Source organism: Gymnodraco acuticeps, unplaced genomic scaffold, assembly GCF_902827175.1.
Source record: "Gymnodraco acuticeps unplaced genomic scaffold, fGymAcu1.1, whole genome shotgun sequence".
Classification (NCBI taxonomy): domain Eukaryota; kingdom Metazoa; phylum Chordata; class Actinopteri; order Perciformes; family Bathydraconidae; genus Gymnodraco; species Gymnodraco acuticeps.
The window spans coordinates 98,364-119,761 of NW_022991045.1; the positions used below are offsets into that span (position 1 = coordinate 98,364).

At 43.2% G+C, this 21,398-nt stretch overlaps 1 protein-coding gene across 3 annotated transcripts in view; it reads left to right on the forward strand.

Moving 5' to 3' along the window:
* sema5a (sema domain, seven thrombospondin repeats (type 1 and type 1-like), transmembrane domain (TM) and short cytoplasmic domain, (semaphorin) 5A) overlaps positions 1 to 18,710 on the forward strand; it is a gene marked incomplete at its 5' end in the record, with an annotated part of 116,376 nt that extends 97,666 nt beyond the window's left edge. Inside the window, 6 exon segments of one of the 3 annotated variants that reach the window (XM_034236539.1) lie at positions 1,881 to 2,051; positions 2,596 to 2,751; positions 5,724 to 5,768; positions 7,333 to 7,544; positions 16,219 to 16,435; positions 17,450 to 18,710. In XM_034236539.1, coding sequence (XP_034092430.1) covers positions 1,881 to 2,051; positions 2,596 to 2,751; positions 5,724 to 5,768; positions 7,333 to 7,544; positions 16,219 to 16,320 — 686 coding nt within the window. 3 annotated transcript variants of the gene reach the window in all.
* Positions 18,711 to 21,398: the final 2,688 nt, after the last annotated feature.

A 21,398-nucleotide genomic window follows, 5' to 3' on the forward strand; every position in this document is an offset into this window, starting at 1 on the left:
CACTTGGCACCACACGTGGCTTGAGGGACTCGCTGGTCTCAGGTCAGGTTCACTTGGCACCACACGTGGCTCTGAGGGACCGCTGGTCTCAGGTCAGGTTCACTTGGCACCAAACGTGGCTCTGAGGGACTCGCTGTCTCAGGTCAGGTTCACTTGGCACCACACGTGGCTTTTCTGAGGACTCGCTGGTCTAGGTCAGGTTCACTTGGCACCACACGTGGCTCTGAGGGACTCGCTGGTCTCAGGTCAGGTTCACTTGGCAACCCACGTGGCTCTGAGGGACTCGCTGGTCTCAGGTCAGGTTCACTTGGCACCACACGTGGCTCTGGGGACTCGATGGGTCTCAGGTCAGGTTCACTTGGCACCACACGTGGCTCTGAGGGACTCGCTGGTCTCAGGTCAGGTTCACTTGGCACCACACGTGGCTCTGAGGGACTCGCTGGTCTCAGGTCAGGTTCACTTGGCACCACACGTGGCTCTGAGGGACTCGCTGGTCTCAGGTCAGGTTCACTTGGCACCACACGTGGCTCTGAGGGACTCGCTGGTCTCAGGTCAGGTTCACTTGGCACCACACGTGGCTCTGAGGGACTCGCTGGTCTCAGGTCAGGTTCACTTGGCACCACACGTGGCTCTGAGGGACTCGCTGGTCTCAGGTCAGGTTCACTTGGCACCACACGTGGCTCTGAGGGACTCGCTGGTCTCAGGTCAGGTTCACTTGGCACCACACGTGGCTCTGAGGGACTCGCTGGTCTCAGGTCAGGTTCACTTGGCACCACACGTGGCTCTGAGGGACTCGCTGGTCTCAGGTCAGGTTCACTTGGCACCACACGTGGCTCTGAGGGACTCGCTGGTCTCAGGTCAGGTTCACTTGGCACCACACGTGGCTCTGAGGGACTCGCTGGTCTCAGGTCAGGTTCACTTGGCACCACACGTGGCTCTGAGGGACTCGCTGGTCTCAGGTCAGGTTCACTTGGCACCACACGTGGCTCTGAGGGACTCGCTGGTCTCAGGTCAGGTTCACTTGGCACCACACGTGGCTCTGAGGGACTCGCTGGTCTCAGGTCAGGTTCACTTTGGCACCACACGTGGCTCTGAGGGACTCGCTGGTCTCAGGTCAGGTTCACTTGGCACCACACGTGGCTCTGAGGGACTCGCTGGTCTCAGGTCAGGTTCACTTGGCACCACACGTGGCTCTGAGGGACTCGCTGGTCTCAGGTCAGGTCACTTGGCACCACACGTGGCTCTGAGGGACTCGCTGGTCTCAGGTCAGGTTCACTTGGCACCACACGTGGCTCTGAGGGACTCGCTGGTCTCAGGTCAGGTTCACTTGGCACCACACGTGGCTCTGAGGGACTCGCTGGTCTCAGGTCAGGTTCACTTGGCACCACACGTGGCTCTGAGGGACTCGCTGGTCTCAGGTCAGGTTCACTTGGCACCACACGTGGCTCTGAGGGACTCGCTGGTCTCAGGTCAGGTTCACTTGGCACCACACGAGCAGAGGACGCTTCATTTATCTTTATTAATCAGAGGAGAGAGCGCTGAGTTCGAGGGGGGGTCAGCGTTTGTTGTAACAGCTGGATGAAGCACTTCCTATCACTTCAAAACACTCAAATTGCTTCACACTTCTGCGTCATGCTTTGGAAATGACTTCCAATCACTCGACGTTCAGAGGAAATTGTGTTTTCAAATGACCTGGAACATAAATCGTAGGAAACACAAACGTTTTAGAAAAAGGGAGAACTGTTATACTTCAGTGATTATTCCCTCCATCGATTTACAGAATATGTTTTCTTTCCATTAGTCATTTCATATAGGAGGCATTTGATTTATCGACCATCAGCGACAATGTTTATATAAAAATGTAATTGATTGTTTTTTAGTGGACGGCAGTTGGTCGTGCTGGTCTTCGTGGTCAAAGTGCTCGGTGACGTGTGGGGGAGGGCACTACATGAGGACTCGAACCTGCAGCAACCCCCTCCCTGAGTACGGAGGGGACATCTGCCTGGGCCTGCACACTGAGGAGGCTCTGTGCCACACACAGTCCTGTCCAGGTACACACACACACACACACACACACACACACACACACCTCAGTGATAAGCAGCCCAGGGCCCTGACTTTTCCACCCATCCATCACAGGTTCATTGCTTATTTTCTTTAGTCTCTCTCTCTGGGCCACTCGAATGAAACTCATGCATGACTGAAATGCAGCTGAGGGCACACACACACACACACACACGAAGTACGATTTTGAGGTAGTGTACTTTTTACTGCAGTGTTGCTAAAGTGTTGCTAAAGCCATCTTTAATATATCTATGTAGAAGGGACGGGGGAAATAAATAAATATCAGTGGTAAACGCATTATCGGGTCCTTAAAGTGCTGGAAAGGCCAGTTGAACTTTGAATTGTACAGCGTGTGTCATATGGAGTATTTGTAGACACTATGAACTTTACATCATGACATAGCAATCTGATTAAATTGTCTTAGTATATTCAAGAAGATTGCCTTGGACATGTCTAGTATCTTGAGGCTCTGTTATTCCTACTTTGGAGGATCTGAGTACTTTTTAAACGTACTGTCGTTGTGTTTTGCAGAGAGCTGGTCCAAGTGGTCCGAGTGGTCCCACTGTGAGACCAACGGGGCGCAGACGAGGGTCCGTCACTGCGACATCCTGTTCCCCACCGGAAACCAGTGCTCAGGGAACAACAGTGAGACCCGGCCCTGCCCCCCCGACTCTAACTTTATACCAGGTGAACACACACACACACACACACACACACGCACACACAGGGCAAAAGTACACACATCCTTTACTCAAGTAGAAGTACAGATACTGGTGTTTAAAAATACACACATTCAGACTAAAGGAACCAGCTGTTTGGAAAATGTGATAAGTAGAAAGTACAAGTATTTGAGTTCAACATGTAAGAAGTAGAAAGTACAGGTATTTGAGTTCAACATGTAAGAAGTAGAAAGTACAGGTATTTGAGTTCAACATGTAAGAAGTAGAAAGTACAGGTATTTGAGTTCAACATGTAAGAAGTAGAAAGTACAGGTATTTGAGTTCAACATGTGAGAAGTCAAAGTAAAAAGTCGTCAGAAAAATAAGTAGTGGAGTAAAGTACTGATACCAGAAACATGTACTTAAGTACAGTAATGAAGTATTTGTACTCCACTACTTCCCACCTCTGCACACACACACACACACACACACACACACACTCACACAGCCGCTTATGTTTCTTCAGGAACATCTTGGGAACTCGTGCGTGACTAAAACACAACTTTGAGCACACACACACCTCCCAACACCACCATATGCCCACAGCGGTAGTTCAGCTCCTTTCCAAGAGTCCTGAGATAATGAAATGCGTTAGCGGTGGCTCTGAGGGACTCGCTGGTCTCAGGTCAGGTTCAGCGACAGGGCAGCTCTCCTGGGGACGGTCGGGATAAGTGTCTTGCTCAAGCACTCTGAGTGCGGCAGGTGATTACACGAGGGCGTGAACCCCAGCGCGACACTTAAGGGCCATCTCCCTACTCATTTCAACATCCCCCCTGCTATATTAGTTTCATTATGAGTCAAGGAGTCTTGTCAGGCCAGGCAGAAAGCACTTACACCAGCAGTTTTCCGTTTTTTATGTTGGAAGAAATGAAGGAAATGGCTCCCGAGTGCTGCTTTTTGCACCTGGTCATTCAGGGTTTTTTCTTAATTATTTTTGAAGCAACTTTGTTATAAATTAAATAAATTAACCCTTAATTATGCACACGTCTTCACAATGTGTGGACAGCGTCCCACAGCTTCTCTGTTGTTTGCTAACAATGCAATCACAATGTTATATAACTGGTAAGAAGAGATAGGAGGAGATCAACTGTATTGATTTCACCCCTGCTGACTTTAATTATACCTTTCAAGCTGTCTGCTTTTAATTTAAGAAAATAATGATAATGACCTATTAACGTGCAAAATAATATGCTCTGCTCAAAGCCACCAGATTACAGAAACAGTAACTTCGCTGATCATCGTAAAGCAGGGGTGTCAAACTCAAGGCCCGGGGGCCAAATCCGGCCCGCGACTTCATTTGATGTGGCCCGCAAGAGCTTCCATCCATCCATCCATCCATCCATCCATCTTCTCCCGCTTATCCGTGGTCGGGTCGCGGGGGTATCAGTTCCAGCAGAGAGCCCCAAACTTTCTTTTCCCTGGCGACATCAACCAGCTCTGACTGGGGGATCCCAAGGTGCTCCCAGGCCAGCGAAGAGATATAATCCCTCCACCTGGTCCTAGGTCTACCCCTTGGTCTCTTCCCAGCTGGACGTGCCTGGAACACCTCCCTAGGGAGGCGCCCAGGTGGCATCCTAACTAGGTGCCCGAACCACCTCAACTGGCTCCTTTCGACGCGAAGGAGGAGCGGCTCAACTCCGAGTCCCTCCCGGATGACCGAACTTCTCACCTTATCCCTAAGGGAGACGCCAGCCACCCTGCGGAGAAAACCCATCTCGGCCGCTTGTATATATAGAATATAATACGTTATTATACGGTTACATGCCACTTTACAGACGACATGTCCCACAATGCATTGCGCACTGTGACATGCGCACTGAAGAGAGAATTATTTGCCCTGGACTTCTGCTTTCAGACGTAGTTAATTAGTAAGTTATTACCCTATCCGATAATAATCAAATTCAGAGGCAATAATGTAATATAATACATTATTTTGTATATATTATATATATGTATATTTATATAGTTACAACCAGCCCTTTGAGTGCAACCATAATGCTAATGTGGCCCGTGATGAATTTGAGATTGACACCCCTGTCGTAAAGCATTTGACACTTTATTCAAACTCTACAGAAAGGTCTATTCATTTATCTGCATTTGAAAATATATGATATTTCTAGCAGGTGTTGTCTTGTTTAAAAAAACTGCATTTACACTCTGATTTTAATGGAAAAATATGATAAAAGTACAATGCAATCACTGTCCAGGGAGGGTAGCGAATAGCCAGTTGAACAGTTGTTTAAATTAACTCTTTCTGAAGGACTTAAAGTTCAGAAAGTCCTTTTAAAAACATACACACACGTCATCAGTATTGATTTCTGCTCAAACTATTGACAGTCGGTAATGTGAGACACCTTTAGAGCATTGATCAGTCTTCACACAGATCATTAACACTTTTACCAAAGGATGCTTAGCTTATTAACATTGCATGATTGCGAATAATAAAACCGCTATTAAATGTTTGTATATATTTCTAAACACGTTTTTTGTGTGCCCTGCCGTTCTTACACTTCAGGAATCATGAATTGTTGGATTAGAATAAACATTTGATTGAGTCATAACTCCGTAACCTTTCTGTATCAATTAGCAGGGATGTAATAGTCGTGAAAACCCTTCAAAGGTCTTTATAGAATTACCCATTTGCCTTTATACCTTATCATCCATCCCCTTTAATGGGAATGGTAGTCCATTAAGGTTCATTAAAAACGTCTTGTAGTTCATTTCCTTTAATGAAAGCCGATACTTTTCATAAACCACTCCAGGTGCCACAGACGTGATTAGCTGGCGGAGTTTTTTATGATAATCTGTTCCATATTGGGTGCAGCTTTCATCTCCACACTCTGCGTCAAGGGTACCATTTGTCACGCTAACAGGGGTGCGCTTGTACGTTTGTGTTTTTTGGCTCTAATTCTGCTGCCTTTTGCTATTCTCCTTCGTCAGAAATCTCGATTGCACGCTCCAGTCAGGAGGAGAGGCGCTGTGGAGGTAATTTCTGTGTGTGTGTGTGTGTGTGTGTGTGTGTGTGTGTGTGTGTGTGTGTGTGTGTGTGTGTGTGTGTGTGTGTGTGTGTGTGTGTGTGTGTGTGTGTGTGTGTGTGTGTGGTGTGTGTGGTGTGTGGGTGTGGGTGTGGGTGTGGGTGTGTGTGGGTGTGTTTGTGTTACTATACTTGTGGGGACCTAAATCTGTTTACACAGTCACGTGTGGGGACTCGCCTCCCTTATGGGGACATAATGGAGGTCCCCATGAGGGGAATCATTAATTTTAGGGTGAAGACTTGGTTAGGTTTAGGATTAGGGTAAAGTTAAGGGTAAGGGTTAGGCATGTGTTGGTTAAGGTTAGGATAAGTCTCCAGGAAATGCATGTAAGTCAATGTAATGTCCCCTGAAGTGATGTATACATGGTGTGTGTGTGTGTGTGTGTGTGTGTGTGTGTGTGTGTGGTGTGTGTGTGTGTGTGTGTGTGTGTGTGTGTGTGTGTGTGTGTGTGTGTGTGTGTGTGTGTGTGTGTGTGTGTGTGTGTGTGTGTGTGTGTGTGTGTGTGTAGGATAACACCTGGCCTAGCTTACAATAACTATGGCTATAAGATTTCCAGCTTTCCAAACCTGCTTAGCGCGCATAAATCCAGCTGCGAAAACACCCGAGATACGTTGATCGAATCAAATCTAGAGAAAGTCAGAGCTGCACGGGATAAAATGTGCTGAGTTTGTTTCCTCCATAAGAAAATATCTTGAGAGAAGCACAGATAACATGTCTGCTTATGTTGCTGTTGTGCATATACTGTCACAATAACTGCTTCTGTTGGACGATATTGTCCCAGAAATAATTAATCTGAACAAAATCATTGTCATTTAAGATATAATGATAATATTAAAGCATAATCTAGACAGTCAAATAGTCTTGGAAGCATTATGAATGGTCAAAACAGTTGTTAGATTAACACAGTTATAGTCAAACCACAACAGTGTGTCTCACTGCAGCAACAATCAACATATGAAGAATCTACAGGAGGCTTTAGGGAGTTTTTATGCCCTGAGTGTTGTCTCGCAGGCTGCTCCTTACATCATTATTTAGCTTGTTGGAGGCTGAGAGAGGAGCTGTCTGCAGACGATGCTCAGGGCAATAAAACCACCTGTTGTTCACTTGTATATCTTTGTTTGAGCACAAGTAAAAGCCGGTTGAGTAAAATGACTCATATTTGGGTTGAAATATTTATCTCTTTATCAATGAAACATGATGTTCAGTAAGGAAACACAATGCATCATATCAATTGTTATATAAAACGACCAATATTTTGGAAAAGATGAGACTCTGGCCAGAGACTTTCCTTTTGATGATAGTGATGCAGATGAATTCAAATATCACTAGATTTTGTTGAAGAGTAAAAAGATGTGACTTTTATTTGACAGCAGAGGACAAATTTAGATTCAGCCCATGTCTTTTTATTGCAGAACATTCTATCATTACCATATGTTTTGCAGCTTCAATTACCACTTCCACTTGTGTGCATTGACACATATCTCCTCTCCTCCTTCTCTCCTATCTCCTGGCAGACTTCAACCTCCTCCACATGATCGCTGTGGGGCTGAGCAGCTCCGTACTGGGATGTCTGGTCACTTTACTGGTTTACTCTTACTGTCAGCGCTACACCCAGCAGGCGCACGACGCCACCGTCATCCACCCCATCTCAGCGGCTCCGCTCAACACCAGCATCACCAACCACATCAACAAACTAGACAAATACGACTCGGTGGAAGCCATCAAGGTCTGACGTCCACAACACTTCCTTCCTTTAATCACTTAAAGGTCCCCTATTATACTGTTTTCCATCAATATATTATAGGTCTCAGATATATCCAGAGCCTGTCTCTGATTGGCTGAAACACCCAAACAGATCATTGCAGCATTACCCATAATCCCCTCTGTTTCAGCCCTGTTTCCAAAGTGCTGATTCTCTGTCTGTTACTTTAGATGAAAATAAGGAGCCCCTTCCCACGCCCCTCTGAGAGACATTTGGTTACAAAGAACTCAATGGTGCTCTAGGAGGAGATTCAGGTGATAAGGGGGGGGGGGGGGGGGGGGGTTACCTTGGTTGCTGATTGGCTAATGGTTACACAAGCCAAAACATCGTTATGACATCATAAAGTGGCTAAAATCTGATCAGCTCATTTTCAGACAGGTTTTTATAGAAATGGATCAAAAAGAGAGAGAATCTTTGTTCCTGAAACTTTCAGAGTCTCTTTCCACAGAGGGGACACATGTTGATGTAGAAGAGACATGAAGAAGAGGGGACACATGTTGATGTAGAAGAGACATGAAGAAGAGGGGACACATGTTGATGTAGAAGAGACATGAGGAAGAGGGGACACATGTTGATGTAGAAGAGACGTGAAGAAGAAGGGACACATGTTGATGTAGAAGAGACATGAAGAAGAGGGGACACATGTTGATGTAGAAGAGACCTGAAGAAGAGGGGACACATGTTGATGTAGAGGAGACATGAAGAAGAGGGGACACATGTTGATGTAGAAGAGACATGAAGAAGAGGGGACACATGTTGATGTAGAAGAGACATGAGGAAGAGGGGACACATGTTGATGTAGAAGAGACATGAAGAAGAGGGGACACATGTTGATGTAGAGGAGACATGAAGAAGAGGGGACACATGTTGATGTAGAAGAGACATGAGGAAGAGGGGACACATGTTGATGAAGAAGAGACATGAAGAAGAGGGGACACATGTTGATGTAGAAGAGACATGAAGAAGAGGGGACACATGTTGATGTAGAAGAGACATGAGGAAGAGGGGACACATGTTGATGTAGAAGAGACATGAAGAAGAGGGGACACATGTTGATGTAGAAGAGACATGAAGAAGAGGGGACACATGTTGATGTAGAAGAGACATGGAGAAGAGGGGACACATGTTGATGTAGAAGAGACTTGAAGAAGAGGGGACACATGTTGATGTAGAAGAGACATGAGGAAGAGGGGACACATGTTGATGTAGAAGAGACATGAAGAAGAGGGGACACATGTTGATGTAGAAGAGACATGGAGAAGAGGGGACACATGTTGATGTAGAAGAGACATGGAGAAGAGGGGACACATGTTGATGTAGAAGAGACATGAAGAAGAGGGGGACACATGTTGATGTAGAAGAGACATGGAGAAGAGGGGACACATGTTGATGTAGAAGAGACTTGAAGAAGAGGGGACACATGTTGATGTAGAAGAGACATGAAGAAGAGGGGACACATGTTGATGTAGAAGAGACATGGAGAAGACGGGACACATGTTGATGTAGAAGAGACGTGAAGAAGAAGGGACACATGTTGATGTAGAAGAGACATGAAGAAGAGGGGACACATGTTGATGTAGAAGAGACTTGAAGAAGAGGGGACACATGTTGATGTAGAAGAGACATGAAGAAGAGGGGACACATGTTGATGTAGAAGAGACATGAAGAAGAGGGGACACATGTTGATGTAGAAGAGACGTGAAGAAGAGGGGACACATGTTGATGTAGAAGAGACATGGAGAAGAGGGGACACATGTTGATGTAGAAGAGACATGAAGAAGAGGGGACACATGTTGATGTAGAAGAGACATGGAGAAGAGGGGACACATGTTGATGTAGAAGAGACTTGAAGAAGAGGGGACACATGTTGATGTAGAAGAGACTTGAAGAAGAGGGGACACATGTTGATGTAGAAGAGACTTGAAGAAGAGGGGACACATGTTGATGTAGAAGAGACATGAAGAAGAGGGGACACATGTTGATGTAGAAGAGACATGAAGAAGAGGGGACACATGTTGATGTAGAAGAGACATGAAGAAGAGGGGACACATGTTGATGTAGAAGAGACATGAAGAAGAGGGGACACATGTTGATGTAGAAGAGACATGAAGAAGAGGGGACACATGTTGATGTAGAAGAGACATGAAGAAGAGGGGACACATGTTGATGTAGAAGAGACTTGAAGAAGAGGGGACACGTGTTGATGTAGAAGAGACTTGAAGAAGAGGGGACACGTGTTGATGTAGAAGAGACATGGAGAAGAGGGGACACGTGTTGATGTAGAAGAGACATGAAGAAGAGGGGACACGTGTTGATGTAGAAGAGACATGAAGAAGAGGGGACACGTGTTGATGTAGAAGAGACATGAAGAAGAGGGGACACGTGTTGATGTAGAAGAGACATGAAGAAGAGGGGACACATGTTGATGTAGAAGAGACATGAAGAAGAGGGGACACATGTTGATGTAGAAGAGACATGAAGAAGAGGGGACACATGTTGATGTAGAAGAGACATGAAGAAGAGGGGACACATGTTGATGTAGAAGAGACATGAAAAGAGGGGACACATGTTGATGTAGAAGAGACATGAAGAAGAGGGGACACATGTTGATGTAGAAGAGACGTGAAGAAGAGGGGACACATGTTGATGTAGAAGAGACATGAAGAAGAGAGGACACATGTTGATGTAGAAGAGACATGAAGGAGAGGGGACACATGTTGATGTAGAAGAGACATGAAGAAGAGGGGACACATGTTGATGTAGAAGAGACATGAAGAAGAGGGGACACATGTTGATGTAGAAGAGACATGAAGAAGAGGGGACACATGTTGATGTAGAAGAGACATGAAGAAGAGGGGACACATGTTGATGTAGAAGAGACATGGAGAAGAGGGGACACATGTTGATGTAGAAGAGACATGAAGAAGAGGGGACACATGTTGATGTAGAAGAGACATGAAGAAGAGGGGACACATGTTGATGTGGAAGAGACATGAAGAAGAGGGGACACATGTTGATGTAGAAGAGACATGGAGAAGAGGGGACACATGTTGATGTAGAAGAGACATGGAGAAGAGGGGACACATGTTGATGTAGAAGAGACTTGAAGAAGAGGGGACACATGTTGATGTAGAAGAGACATGAAGAAGAGGGGACACATGTGTATGTAGAAGAGACATGAAGAAGAGGGGACACATGTTGATGTAGAAGAGACATGGAGAAGAGGGGACACATGTTGATGTAGAAGAGACTTGAAGAAGAGGGGACACATGTTGATGGAGAAGAGGGGACACATGTTGATGTAGAAGAGACATGAAGAAGAGGGGACATATGTTGATGTAGAAGAGACATGAAGAAGAGGGGACACATGTTGATGTAGAAGAGACATGGAGAAGAGGGGACACATGTTGATGTAGAAGAGACATGGAGAAGAGGGGACACATGTTGATGTAGAAGAGACATGAAGAAGAGGGGACACATGTTGATGTAGAAGAGACATGAAGAAGTGGAATTTGCATAATAGGGGACCTTTAATGTCACACACAATAATACAATACAATACAAAGGGGCTTTATTGGACCACATTTTAAAATGCCAAAGCATTCCGCACAAGGAGTTATAACAGAACAAAACAAACACTAAACATAAATGTCAACAATACATGTGGCACAACACACACACACACACTCTCTCTCTCAGGTGTAGCAGCCTCTTCTTCCGTCTAACACACTCCTGACTGCATGCCTCCGACTGATAGGCAGCTTTTCTCCGTGTGTGTCTCAGTGTGTGACTTTGTTCTGTGTCAGTGGTCATACACTGCTTTCTCATAACACACTAATGCAATTACTGATAGGTGTGTGGGTAGGTAATCGGATCTCTTGAATCTGCACATTTCCTTTGCTTCTCTGAGTCCGGGTTGCATCTGTAATTGCAGACGGTCACGTTGGCAGAGATCCAGATCCTCTCAGGCTACAAACAGCCTCTCATCCTCAGATGCATCGGGCTTTAGTGCCACACTGAGCTGCTGATTAGTGCTTGTCCCACAGCCTCTCTATCTCCAGCTGGCCTTCTTTCAAGGAATACAGTGCTTTGTATTAAAGAGCAATTCAATCACACTGGGATTTCTTACTTGAAATCTGAAAATTCACAAGTAACGAATCTGCTAGCATGATTTCAAACCAGTCAAATATGTGCCTCAAAAATGTTCTTTCAAAACACATTTGTGAGATAGTTTTGGCACTAGCAGGCCACTTCAAGACTCTGCTGATTAAAAGCTATTGGATGTGCAACTTTTCTAGGTTTTTAAATAGCAGAAAAAGAAACAAAATAAAAGTAGCTAAGAGCTCGATAAGCTTTAGTTATTTTTGCAACACCTGCTTAATGTTGACAAAAGCAATTTCTTAATTTCTAGCTAGGGGTCTTTCCTATGTTATCAAGCTCTATAAAACCGTATGACTAGTTGACTTCGCCCTTACATAGTGCTAGGTTCAATTGTGTTTGCGGAATATGTAACTGATGAACCAGCACTCTCCCAATTTTCAACCCGGTATCACGGCAAGACGTGAACATGTGACGATTTACCATGCTGGGAGACGTCAAGATGTCACGGTTTCGTCCCCTTCAAACGTGACAGCTACACGGTATTGTTAACCCATGTTAACCAGTGGAGAAATAACCGGAAATACCAAGCAAATGCTACCCCGACGTAATGATTTATTTTTTAATAGTCACACTCGATTACAGCGATTTTCTTGTTGCCCCAGCTGGTCGACACCTCTTTGAGCAGAAACAAAGGCTACATTAATGCATTAAATCAATGTTAATCCATGCGTGTGGATGTGGAATTAACGGACGTGACGTTGTGCGATTGAGTTGCCAAGCAACAGCTTCGGTTCATGTTAATTTACAAACTATTCAACTACAACCGTAGTTATATTTAAAAACATGTTAGAAGGCCTCACAAAATACTTTAATGCACATTCAAATGTAAATGTGAAGGAATGTGTGTATAACAAAATACATCGGTCATTAAACGAAACCGGAAACAGACGTAGGCAAGATCCTCAGCTCGATGATTGGATGGTTATCCGCAATGCATGCTGGGATTTGGTGTTTATGTGATGTGAAATCTGAAAACGTTTTTTAAAAATACAATAATACTTTATTCCGAGTGCTCTTGCTTTACTCTTTGAAAGTCATCACATAACGGCATTGTAATACACGGTTCGGCTGCATTAAATATTACATATCTGCCGTAGTTCTCTATTTATAGAGCCCTGATGAGAAGACTTCTGGACAAACAGGAGAACTGCCGCCAAAACTGAAGATGTGACGTGGATCATAAATATATAAGCAATTATATCTTACATTTCTTTTCACACAATACGTCTCCTTGCAGTATCAACACTAATTCGGCTGACTTTTATATTTGATCCAATTGGTAGATAGGCTGTATTTAAACCATAACCGTGCAGAGCTGATAGAAAGGGACACCTGGTGGTCAAAGCACGTTATTGAATTGTATTATTTTATTATTAGATATTAATAGGATCTCTATAAAGTATATTCATTACTCGTTATTCTCTACTAATAGTTCATTAAAGACTGTATATAATGACTAGTTTGAACATCCCTTTCAAGATTTTATAAGCTAAGGTTTATTGACATCATATTATACACAACTACTGTGTAGTTATGCAATGAATGAAAAACTTGGGTCGCAGGTTCCTCAACAGTGCATTACAAGACATCTATCAATATGTGTGTATACTCCACCATGAAACTGTCATTCTGCACATTTCTTATACTATCTACATACATCTTATAAGAGTATAATACATATGTATAATATCAGTTTAATAATAAACATATAATAAACAAATAAGTGCTTAAACATAGTTAACATTGCAGGAAAGCAATATATTAGACGTTAAGTACTTTGTCAGGCTTAATATTTATCTGTAGATACAAATGTCACTGTGTGTGCTGTGTGCTCTGCATGTGTGACCATTAAAGAATCAGAATACCTTTATTAGTTCCACAGAGGGGAAATGTGCAGCGTTACAGCAGGAAAGAGCCACAGACAGCTTAGTGTTGCATATCTTACATGCGTTAAAAAAGTACTACGTTAGAATAAAATAAACAATATGCTAAAAAAGTACTAAGTTATAATATAATAAACAATATGCTAAAAAAAAGATAAAAAGTTACATAATTTTCAAAAATACAGATCAAAAACAAAACGGCATATATATTGATTTAGTGGCCAGGTATGAATTACACAGTTATTAATGGCATATATATATTGCACATATTGCACAAAGTTGGTTTGTATTTAGCAGCAAGGGGTGTTATAGTCTGTGTTGTGGTGTGTGTAGGAGGGTCTACTAGGGGCAGTGCTGGTTGTAAAGTCTGACCGCTGCAGGAAGGAAGGACCTGCGGTTTCAAGAGGGTTTCATCCCTCCATATTCTTCTTAAAGCTTTTTTCTTATTCAAAATAAGACCTTAACCTAAAGTACTCTTTAATGTTTAAATTAAGCCTTATTAGTTTGTCTGTTTTGCACATCCTCCTATTAATATCTAATAATAAAATAATGAAATTCAATAACGTGCTTTGACCACCAGGTGTCCCTTTCTATCAGCTCTGCACGGTTATGGTTTAAATACAGCCTATCTACCAATTGGATCAAATATAGAAGTCAGCCGAATTAGTGTTGATACTGCAAGGAGACGTATTGTGTGAAAAGAAATGTAAGATGTTGTTTAATTGCTTATATATTTATGATCCACGTCACGTATTCAGTTTTGGCGGCAGTTCTCCTGTTTGTCCAGAAGTCTTCTCAGCAGGGCTCTATAAATAGAGAACTACGGCAGATATGTAATATTTAATGCAGCCGAACCGTGTATTACAATGCCGTTATGTGATGACTTTCAAAGAGTAAAGCAAGCACACTCGGAATAAAGTATTATTGTATTTTTAAAAAACGTTTTCAGATTTCACATCACATAAACACCAAATCCCAGCATGCATTGCGGATAACCATCCAATCATCGAGCTGAGGATCTTGCCTACGTCTGTTTCCGGTTTCGTTTAATGACCGATGTATTTTGTTATACACACATTCCTTCACATTTACATTTGAATGTGCATTAAAGTATTTCGTGAGGCCTTCTAACATGTTTTTAAATATAACTACGGTTGTAGTTGAATAGTTTGTAAATTAACATGAACCGAAGCTGTTGCTTGGCAACTCAATTGCACAACGTCACGTCCGTTAATTCCACATCCACACGCATGGATTAACATCGATTTAATGCATTAATGTAGCCTTTGTTTATGCTCAAAGAGGTGTCGACCAGCTGGGGCAACAAGAAAATCGCTGTAATGGAGTGTGACTATTACAAAATAAATCATTACGTCGGGGTAGCATTTGCTTGGTATTTCCGGTTATTTCTCCACTGGTTAACATGGGTTAACAATACCGTGTAGCTGTCACGTTTGAAGGGGACGAAACCGTGACATCTTCACGTCTCCCAGCATGGTAAATCGTCACATGTTCACGTCTTGCCGTGATACCGGGTTGCCAATTTTGTAGCTAATCAAATGATTGTTAGCTTTAAGTGTTGGTCCTTCCTCCGGCTAACTTTTCATATAAGTGGTTTTAAAACATATGTACACTGATAAAGCTGCATGTCCCAGGCAAACGTCAAAGAGGACGACATGTAGTCTAAAGAAATAGCTTTGTCTTTGTACTGCAGGTTGAAGCTAGGCATGACTTTTTCAAATCGGAGTATCACTTTCTTTCTAAAGCGCCATTTGCACAACTTCAAAATGTAGAGAAATTAAAAGCTTGACAGACCCTGCATGCTTCAGGCCATTGTTACGGCTCTTGTTGGACAATCACTGTTCAGGAGTTTAATGAACAGCTTGGTATTATTATAAATATTAGACTTTACTGTAACGCTGACACATCTGACATTTCTTATGCAGGGTTTCCTCTCACCTGTGTTTGATACGCTGTCAAAGGAAGTCTTTAATATCACATATATTACAAACGAAGTACCTGGATCTCTGTTTATAAAAACTACTCCTCAGATATGAACGTGTGTTGTGAAACTGCCACAGAGTGAGAACAGATCATTTGGCTCGGAGCAAACGTCCCGAATGTAATTTCATTTCAGTCAGAATAAAGGTGCGCGGAGCGTTCATCTGTCATGCAATTAAAGTCAGACGCACAAAGCGTAATCCAGTTAGCCGTATTGCAGATAGAGGCGGATATGAATATAGACGGACCGTGTGAAGATACAAAAGGAAAGGCATGACAAATGAACACTGAAAGCACATTCTCCAATCTTTGCTCACTGACAGTTTGGATATGAAGTGAATTTAGTATCTAGAGCGTTCACAGGGAGGGTTGATGAACACCTGATGCCATATCGGAGAGTTTTTGGCTCAAATCCTGATGTTGATGAGTCAGAATTATTATGCTGGTTTCTGGGCCAACTGGAGTATCTCCAGCAGTCTAGTTTATGATTACACTCTTAAACTGAAGTTTGTATGTCCAGGCTTCCTGTAACTCAGAATATGGCCTTTAGGGTTTCTTTGAGGATGACTCTTGCCCATTCCTCTCCTCTGCAGCCAGATGTGTCGGTTCTCTTGCCCTTGGACGACCCCGCCATGCACCAGCCTCTCTCTGCTAACATGGGGGTGTCCATGCGTGGCCTGGAGATGTTCTACTAACCTCTACAACATATCGCCTCTTGACTCCCCCTCCCCACAACAACTCTTTGACCCCAACCACTACTACTTCCTCTTCCCCACCGTGCCCCGCCCTTCCACTTCCTGTGTGTGGCAGGTTGGAGTACAGACTCTCTTTCTCTGCTCCCCTTCATCTTCCCATCACCCTCCTCCCTCCCGGCTTGTGAGAAGGCAGTGTATCCCCCTCCCTTATTTCTCAAAAGTGCCGCCATTTGCATGTTTTTCCATGTTTGTCCTTCTTGTTTCGTCCTTGTTTTTACTTGAGAAAGAAAATCCATTGTGATGCAGTTTGATTATGCTCCTCTGTTACCTCTCTACCAGCTTAAGCACATTTTGTTCACCGCACAACAACTCAAATGTAATCATTCTTCAGGTAATTAAAACGTAGATGATGCTAACAAGCGTCGTAGCGCAGCTGTTTAAAAGCCGCCGTGGGGCGTGCTGCAGAGACACGTCATTGCATCCCCTTTGGGTGCAAATCACATTATGAAAAAAACGCAAATATACGAGTTTGTTGTCCAGCATCTCGTTCCCTATCAGTGTCAGTCGGAAACATTCATCAACGGCAAATGCAGCAATCATCAAGCGTTCAATTACTCTGCCCCGAGGGACAGCAACACACTGCAGACGAAAACACATCCATTTGCCAAATTGCTGGTGTTGTATTGAGAAACTCATCAGAAGCTCGTTACATGGTTCCTATGCCACGCAGGGACAGAGAAGACGCCTCCATGGCTCTTCCTTATTGTTTAACAGGAAGTAGACTCTTGATCGATTTGTATAGCTTAAATAGTCCCAGAGGACCCACAATGCAGAGGGGCCATGAATCTGCGGAGGTATTAGAGATGACAGAGGTGGACATACGGACGCACATCAAAATAACTTAGCCTTGTGATGGCTTATCATTTATCCAGCCTGTTTGCCAATGCTTTGACCTCGCTCTGTGAGAATGTATGTTTCATTCACTGAGCGGCCTCCCATTGATTTGTGTTGCTCCTTTTTTTGTTAAGAAAGATGGATTTGCTTTTACCTTGCCATCTAGGCTGAATAATCACTTGATGCATGTGTCGCATTAGTCCAGACTGACTCCCTTTTTCCTTTCCATCCACAGGCCTTCAACAAAAACAATCTGATTCTGGAGGAAAGAAATAAGTACTTTAACCCTCAGCTTGCCGGGAAGACCTATACCAACGCATACTTCACCGACCTTAACACCTACGATGATTATTAAGCCGGATTCGGCCCTTCAGACTCTCCCCCTGTCCTCCATTTTAGTTTTTTGTGCTTTGTATTGAGATTTGTGACACCATGTGCGGGACATTCCCACTCTCAGACTCTACGGCAGCTGTATAATGAAAACAGACACACAGTGTTGCCACAGAGGGAAATCCCACTTCCTCTCAGGTACACTCGGAAATCTACATTTTTTTGGGACAAATCTTGCCTTGACTCTCGCTGAGAAACTGGATTTCCAAGAAAAAGGGAAGAATACGAGCAAAGAGACTTCGGGGAATGGGATCCCCTTTTAACTTTCCTGTGACGCCTCTCAAACAGACCTGTATTTGTAACGATGGGAAATAACCACAAACTGCTTTTGCATGACTTCATCTGACGTGTTTTTTCTGTTTTGTTTTTGCATGGTTGATTGCATTCCTCGGTTAAACGACTTGCAAGCAGTTTCTTAGCTGGTTTTGGAAGTCATAACAACAAAGACTGTGGAGATGTCTGATGGCTTTTACGATGTCCTGCTGCAACAACCCAAAAGTCCTAAAATCAGGATGTAGATATTTGAAGTCTGTCGTCGAGTTTGTCCATTTTGCTTTCTGTTTCAGGCTCTAGCGGCTCGCAGTATTTGATCATTCCGTTTATTTAGCCTTTTAAGCTTTTTAAGGTGCATATGTTTTGTACAGGATGTTAAGTTTGAAGTCTATGTCTGTAGTTTTTTTAATACAATTACTCAATGTCTCAAGTAAAGAATAAAATGTCCTTTTAAAAGAAAAAGCTTATGTGCATTCTGACAAAATAAATCAGGAGTTATCATATCAGCCTCAAGCTCACCGTACTTTTTTATATTTTTTGTAAAAAAAAAGAAACAATGTTTTTGAATTTTGATAGTGTTCGCTTTTCCTTTGGCTTCTGAGTTAAAAATGTAATGTGTGAGAGGATGTTCATAGCATTTACTGTACAGACGGAGCGTAGCAAATACTACTCTCCCAACTTAGAGTGCTACCCATTTACTGTAAGATGAAACTCATTCATCAAGTTTCTGTTTAACCGAATATGAGGTTATTCAATGGTTCAGTTGCAACTAACTATTTTTACATGTTTGCTTGTGTTACTGTGCATAAATTAAAGACTGCTTCGTACACAAATGACTTGTCAGAGTGTGAGTTATAGGGATTAATTGTCATTTGCACAGCTCTAATGAATGACGTGATGGAAGTGAAAAGATCCTCTCTCCTGTCTGCTTTCTCTGACATCTTTGGAGACTTTGTTCCTCGAGTAAAGCACTGAAAAACCACCGCACCGTGAGCACATAAATCACCCGAAACCAGAGCTAAAGACTCCCTTTGCACGGGGTTTAAAGGAGTCTTCAGGCCTACAGTGACAAATGGCTCCAGCAGCAGTGGAAGGATACCTGAAGGGTACAGATCGCGTCAGGCGGCGGGGTAAAGGTGGAGCCTGGAGTCCAAACGCTCATCTGTATGACGGGCTGTAGCACTAAACACGCTGCTGTTCTCCATCAACCTTCAACCTGACGTCCCATCTGTGTGCGGAGGGTAAATGAGGTGTTATTATTAATCACCCCGGTGTTTTGTCAGTGGGCGGTGATGAGGGGGAGAAGCTGATCCAGCCCAGTGCAGAAAATCAATCCCTCTTCTTTGAGTTCATCCTCACTATCCAAGAAAAGCACTGCTAGACGATCTTTAATATGATGTTATCACGATGCAATCTTCTTGCAATTTTACACTTTTTGCGATACGGTGTCTTTTGATTTATTAGCTTTTTCTCTAATGCAAAGTACGCCATTTGTCATCGTCTGTTATCTAATATGGTAAAGATTATAAGGATAACTATTGAAAGTGAATGTCTGATTTATTTAACTTTTGACCAACTTCCTGCCAATCCTGCTGACCTCGTTTTTCAAAATCTAAGCACCCTCTAATCACTTAAATAATGATTGTTACCAAAAATTGTATTTGCAACTTTATAAATGTCTATTTTAAAGTTTGATTCTTGCCACCCAACATATTGCGATCTTATGCTATGATGTACTTTCCTCTAACCCTAGAGGACAGTGGGTGTATGTGCATGTGTGTATGTACGTATTTCCTGTTTTGGTTGGTAAAGTATTAACTATTAGGGTTATGGTGCTCAAAGACAACCCCAGATTCACTCGCTTTGTGAACGAGATATGTCCACTTGTTTCGTGTCTCCTTTACTCTTAGATGCATGGTCACGATTAGGCACCTTGTCACTACGTTTTTATTGAGGTTGACTCGCAGAAATTCTACAAAAACAGCCAAAAGGGAAATAGAAATCACAGGCAGTGCCTCACACACAGGTGATGATTGAGGGGGTTTATTTATGTGTGAGTCTGTACATTGTTGGTTTAAGGATAAGTGGTGTGAGCAGCTGCATTTCTCTCTCAATATTGGTTCTCCTCACAACACTAAACTTTGATGGATGCATCATCCTCGTACATAATGTACATTTCCCACACTCACACTCACACACTCCAGTTCTGCTGCTTCCTTCAGCACTTTGCAGAAACATGAACTATGTGACATTCCTCTTTGACAGCGAGGCTGAGGACAATAAATGACTTTTCCCAAAGTGGCATTTAGGGAGTGCTAAAGGTCACAGCTAAAGGTCAGGAGAGCAGGGCTCGTGCCTGTCGGAGACACTGAGTCAAAGTGTCCTGAGATGTGAGTCTCGGGATGATACGGACACCGTCTGCTTATGTTTATGTATGTGGGAGGTTTCAGTGAAATGGCAACAGCAAGGAAGACTGTAAATCTCAGCAACTATCAGGATGGATTGTAAACAATTTGATATGCAGACATTCATGTTCAGTACAGGATGCATCTTCGTGAGTTCGGTGTTCCCTGACTGTTCATGCCAGCAACACGAAGCTGTAGTGTCACTAGTGTATGTGTCTACATTGTATACAAGAAGGTGAGAACCATATCTTAAAGTATTGCTATAGAGTCTCGATATAATCTTTAGTAAATGACAATTTGCTGAAAAATGTACAAATTAACCAGACGAATCTAGTGTATTAAAGCTCTCCTACCACGGCCATTTTCTAAATGCCTGTCTGACTGATACCCATGTGATGTGATTTGAATATAAAATGTGTTTGCTATTAATAGTTTTGCCCAAATATGAGCCAGGCTCCTCTGTGCCTATGACCATTCTGCTCATGATGCATTCAGGGGCTCGGCTAATTAGCAGGCTGTATACAGAGGCCATTGAGTGGCAAACAAGGTGAGTGAGGGAGATAGTTGCTGTCAGGCAAGTAACAGAGCGTGAACATCCCATTAAACACCTCTGTTTCCTCTCGAGACCACAACTTCTCTCACTCTCATGGATCACCGTGCTTTAGTCCGGCCTATAGGCGCCTCTCTGAGCACCAGTACAGTAGAGATGGCAAAAGTACACACATCCTTTACTCAAGTAGAAGTACAGATACTCGTGTTTAAAAATACTCTGGTAAAAGTAGAAGTACTGACTAAACTTCTTTACTCAAGTGAAAGTAAAGAGGCTTTGAAATGTACTTCAGTAAAAAGTACCCATAACTAGCAGCTGTTTTAAAGAGTGCCTGACCTCCCTTTATATTAATAGAACAATAATGTCATTGTTAGCTAATGAATGTTTCCATGCTGAACAACGGCAACATGACAACGTTTCCATTGGTCCCTCTTCTTTAGAGAAGACCAGGAAATGATGGATACACGGATCGTGTTCAAATCAATAGGCACGCAATGACTCTAAAGAATAATGATCACGCATCAAACACACATTCAAGCTAAAGGAACCAGCTGTTTGGAAAATGA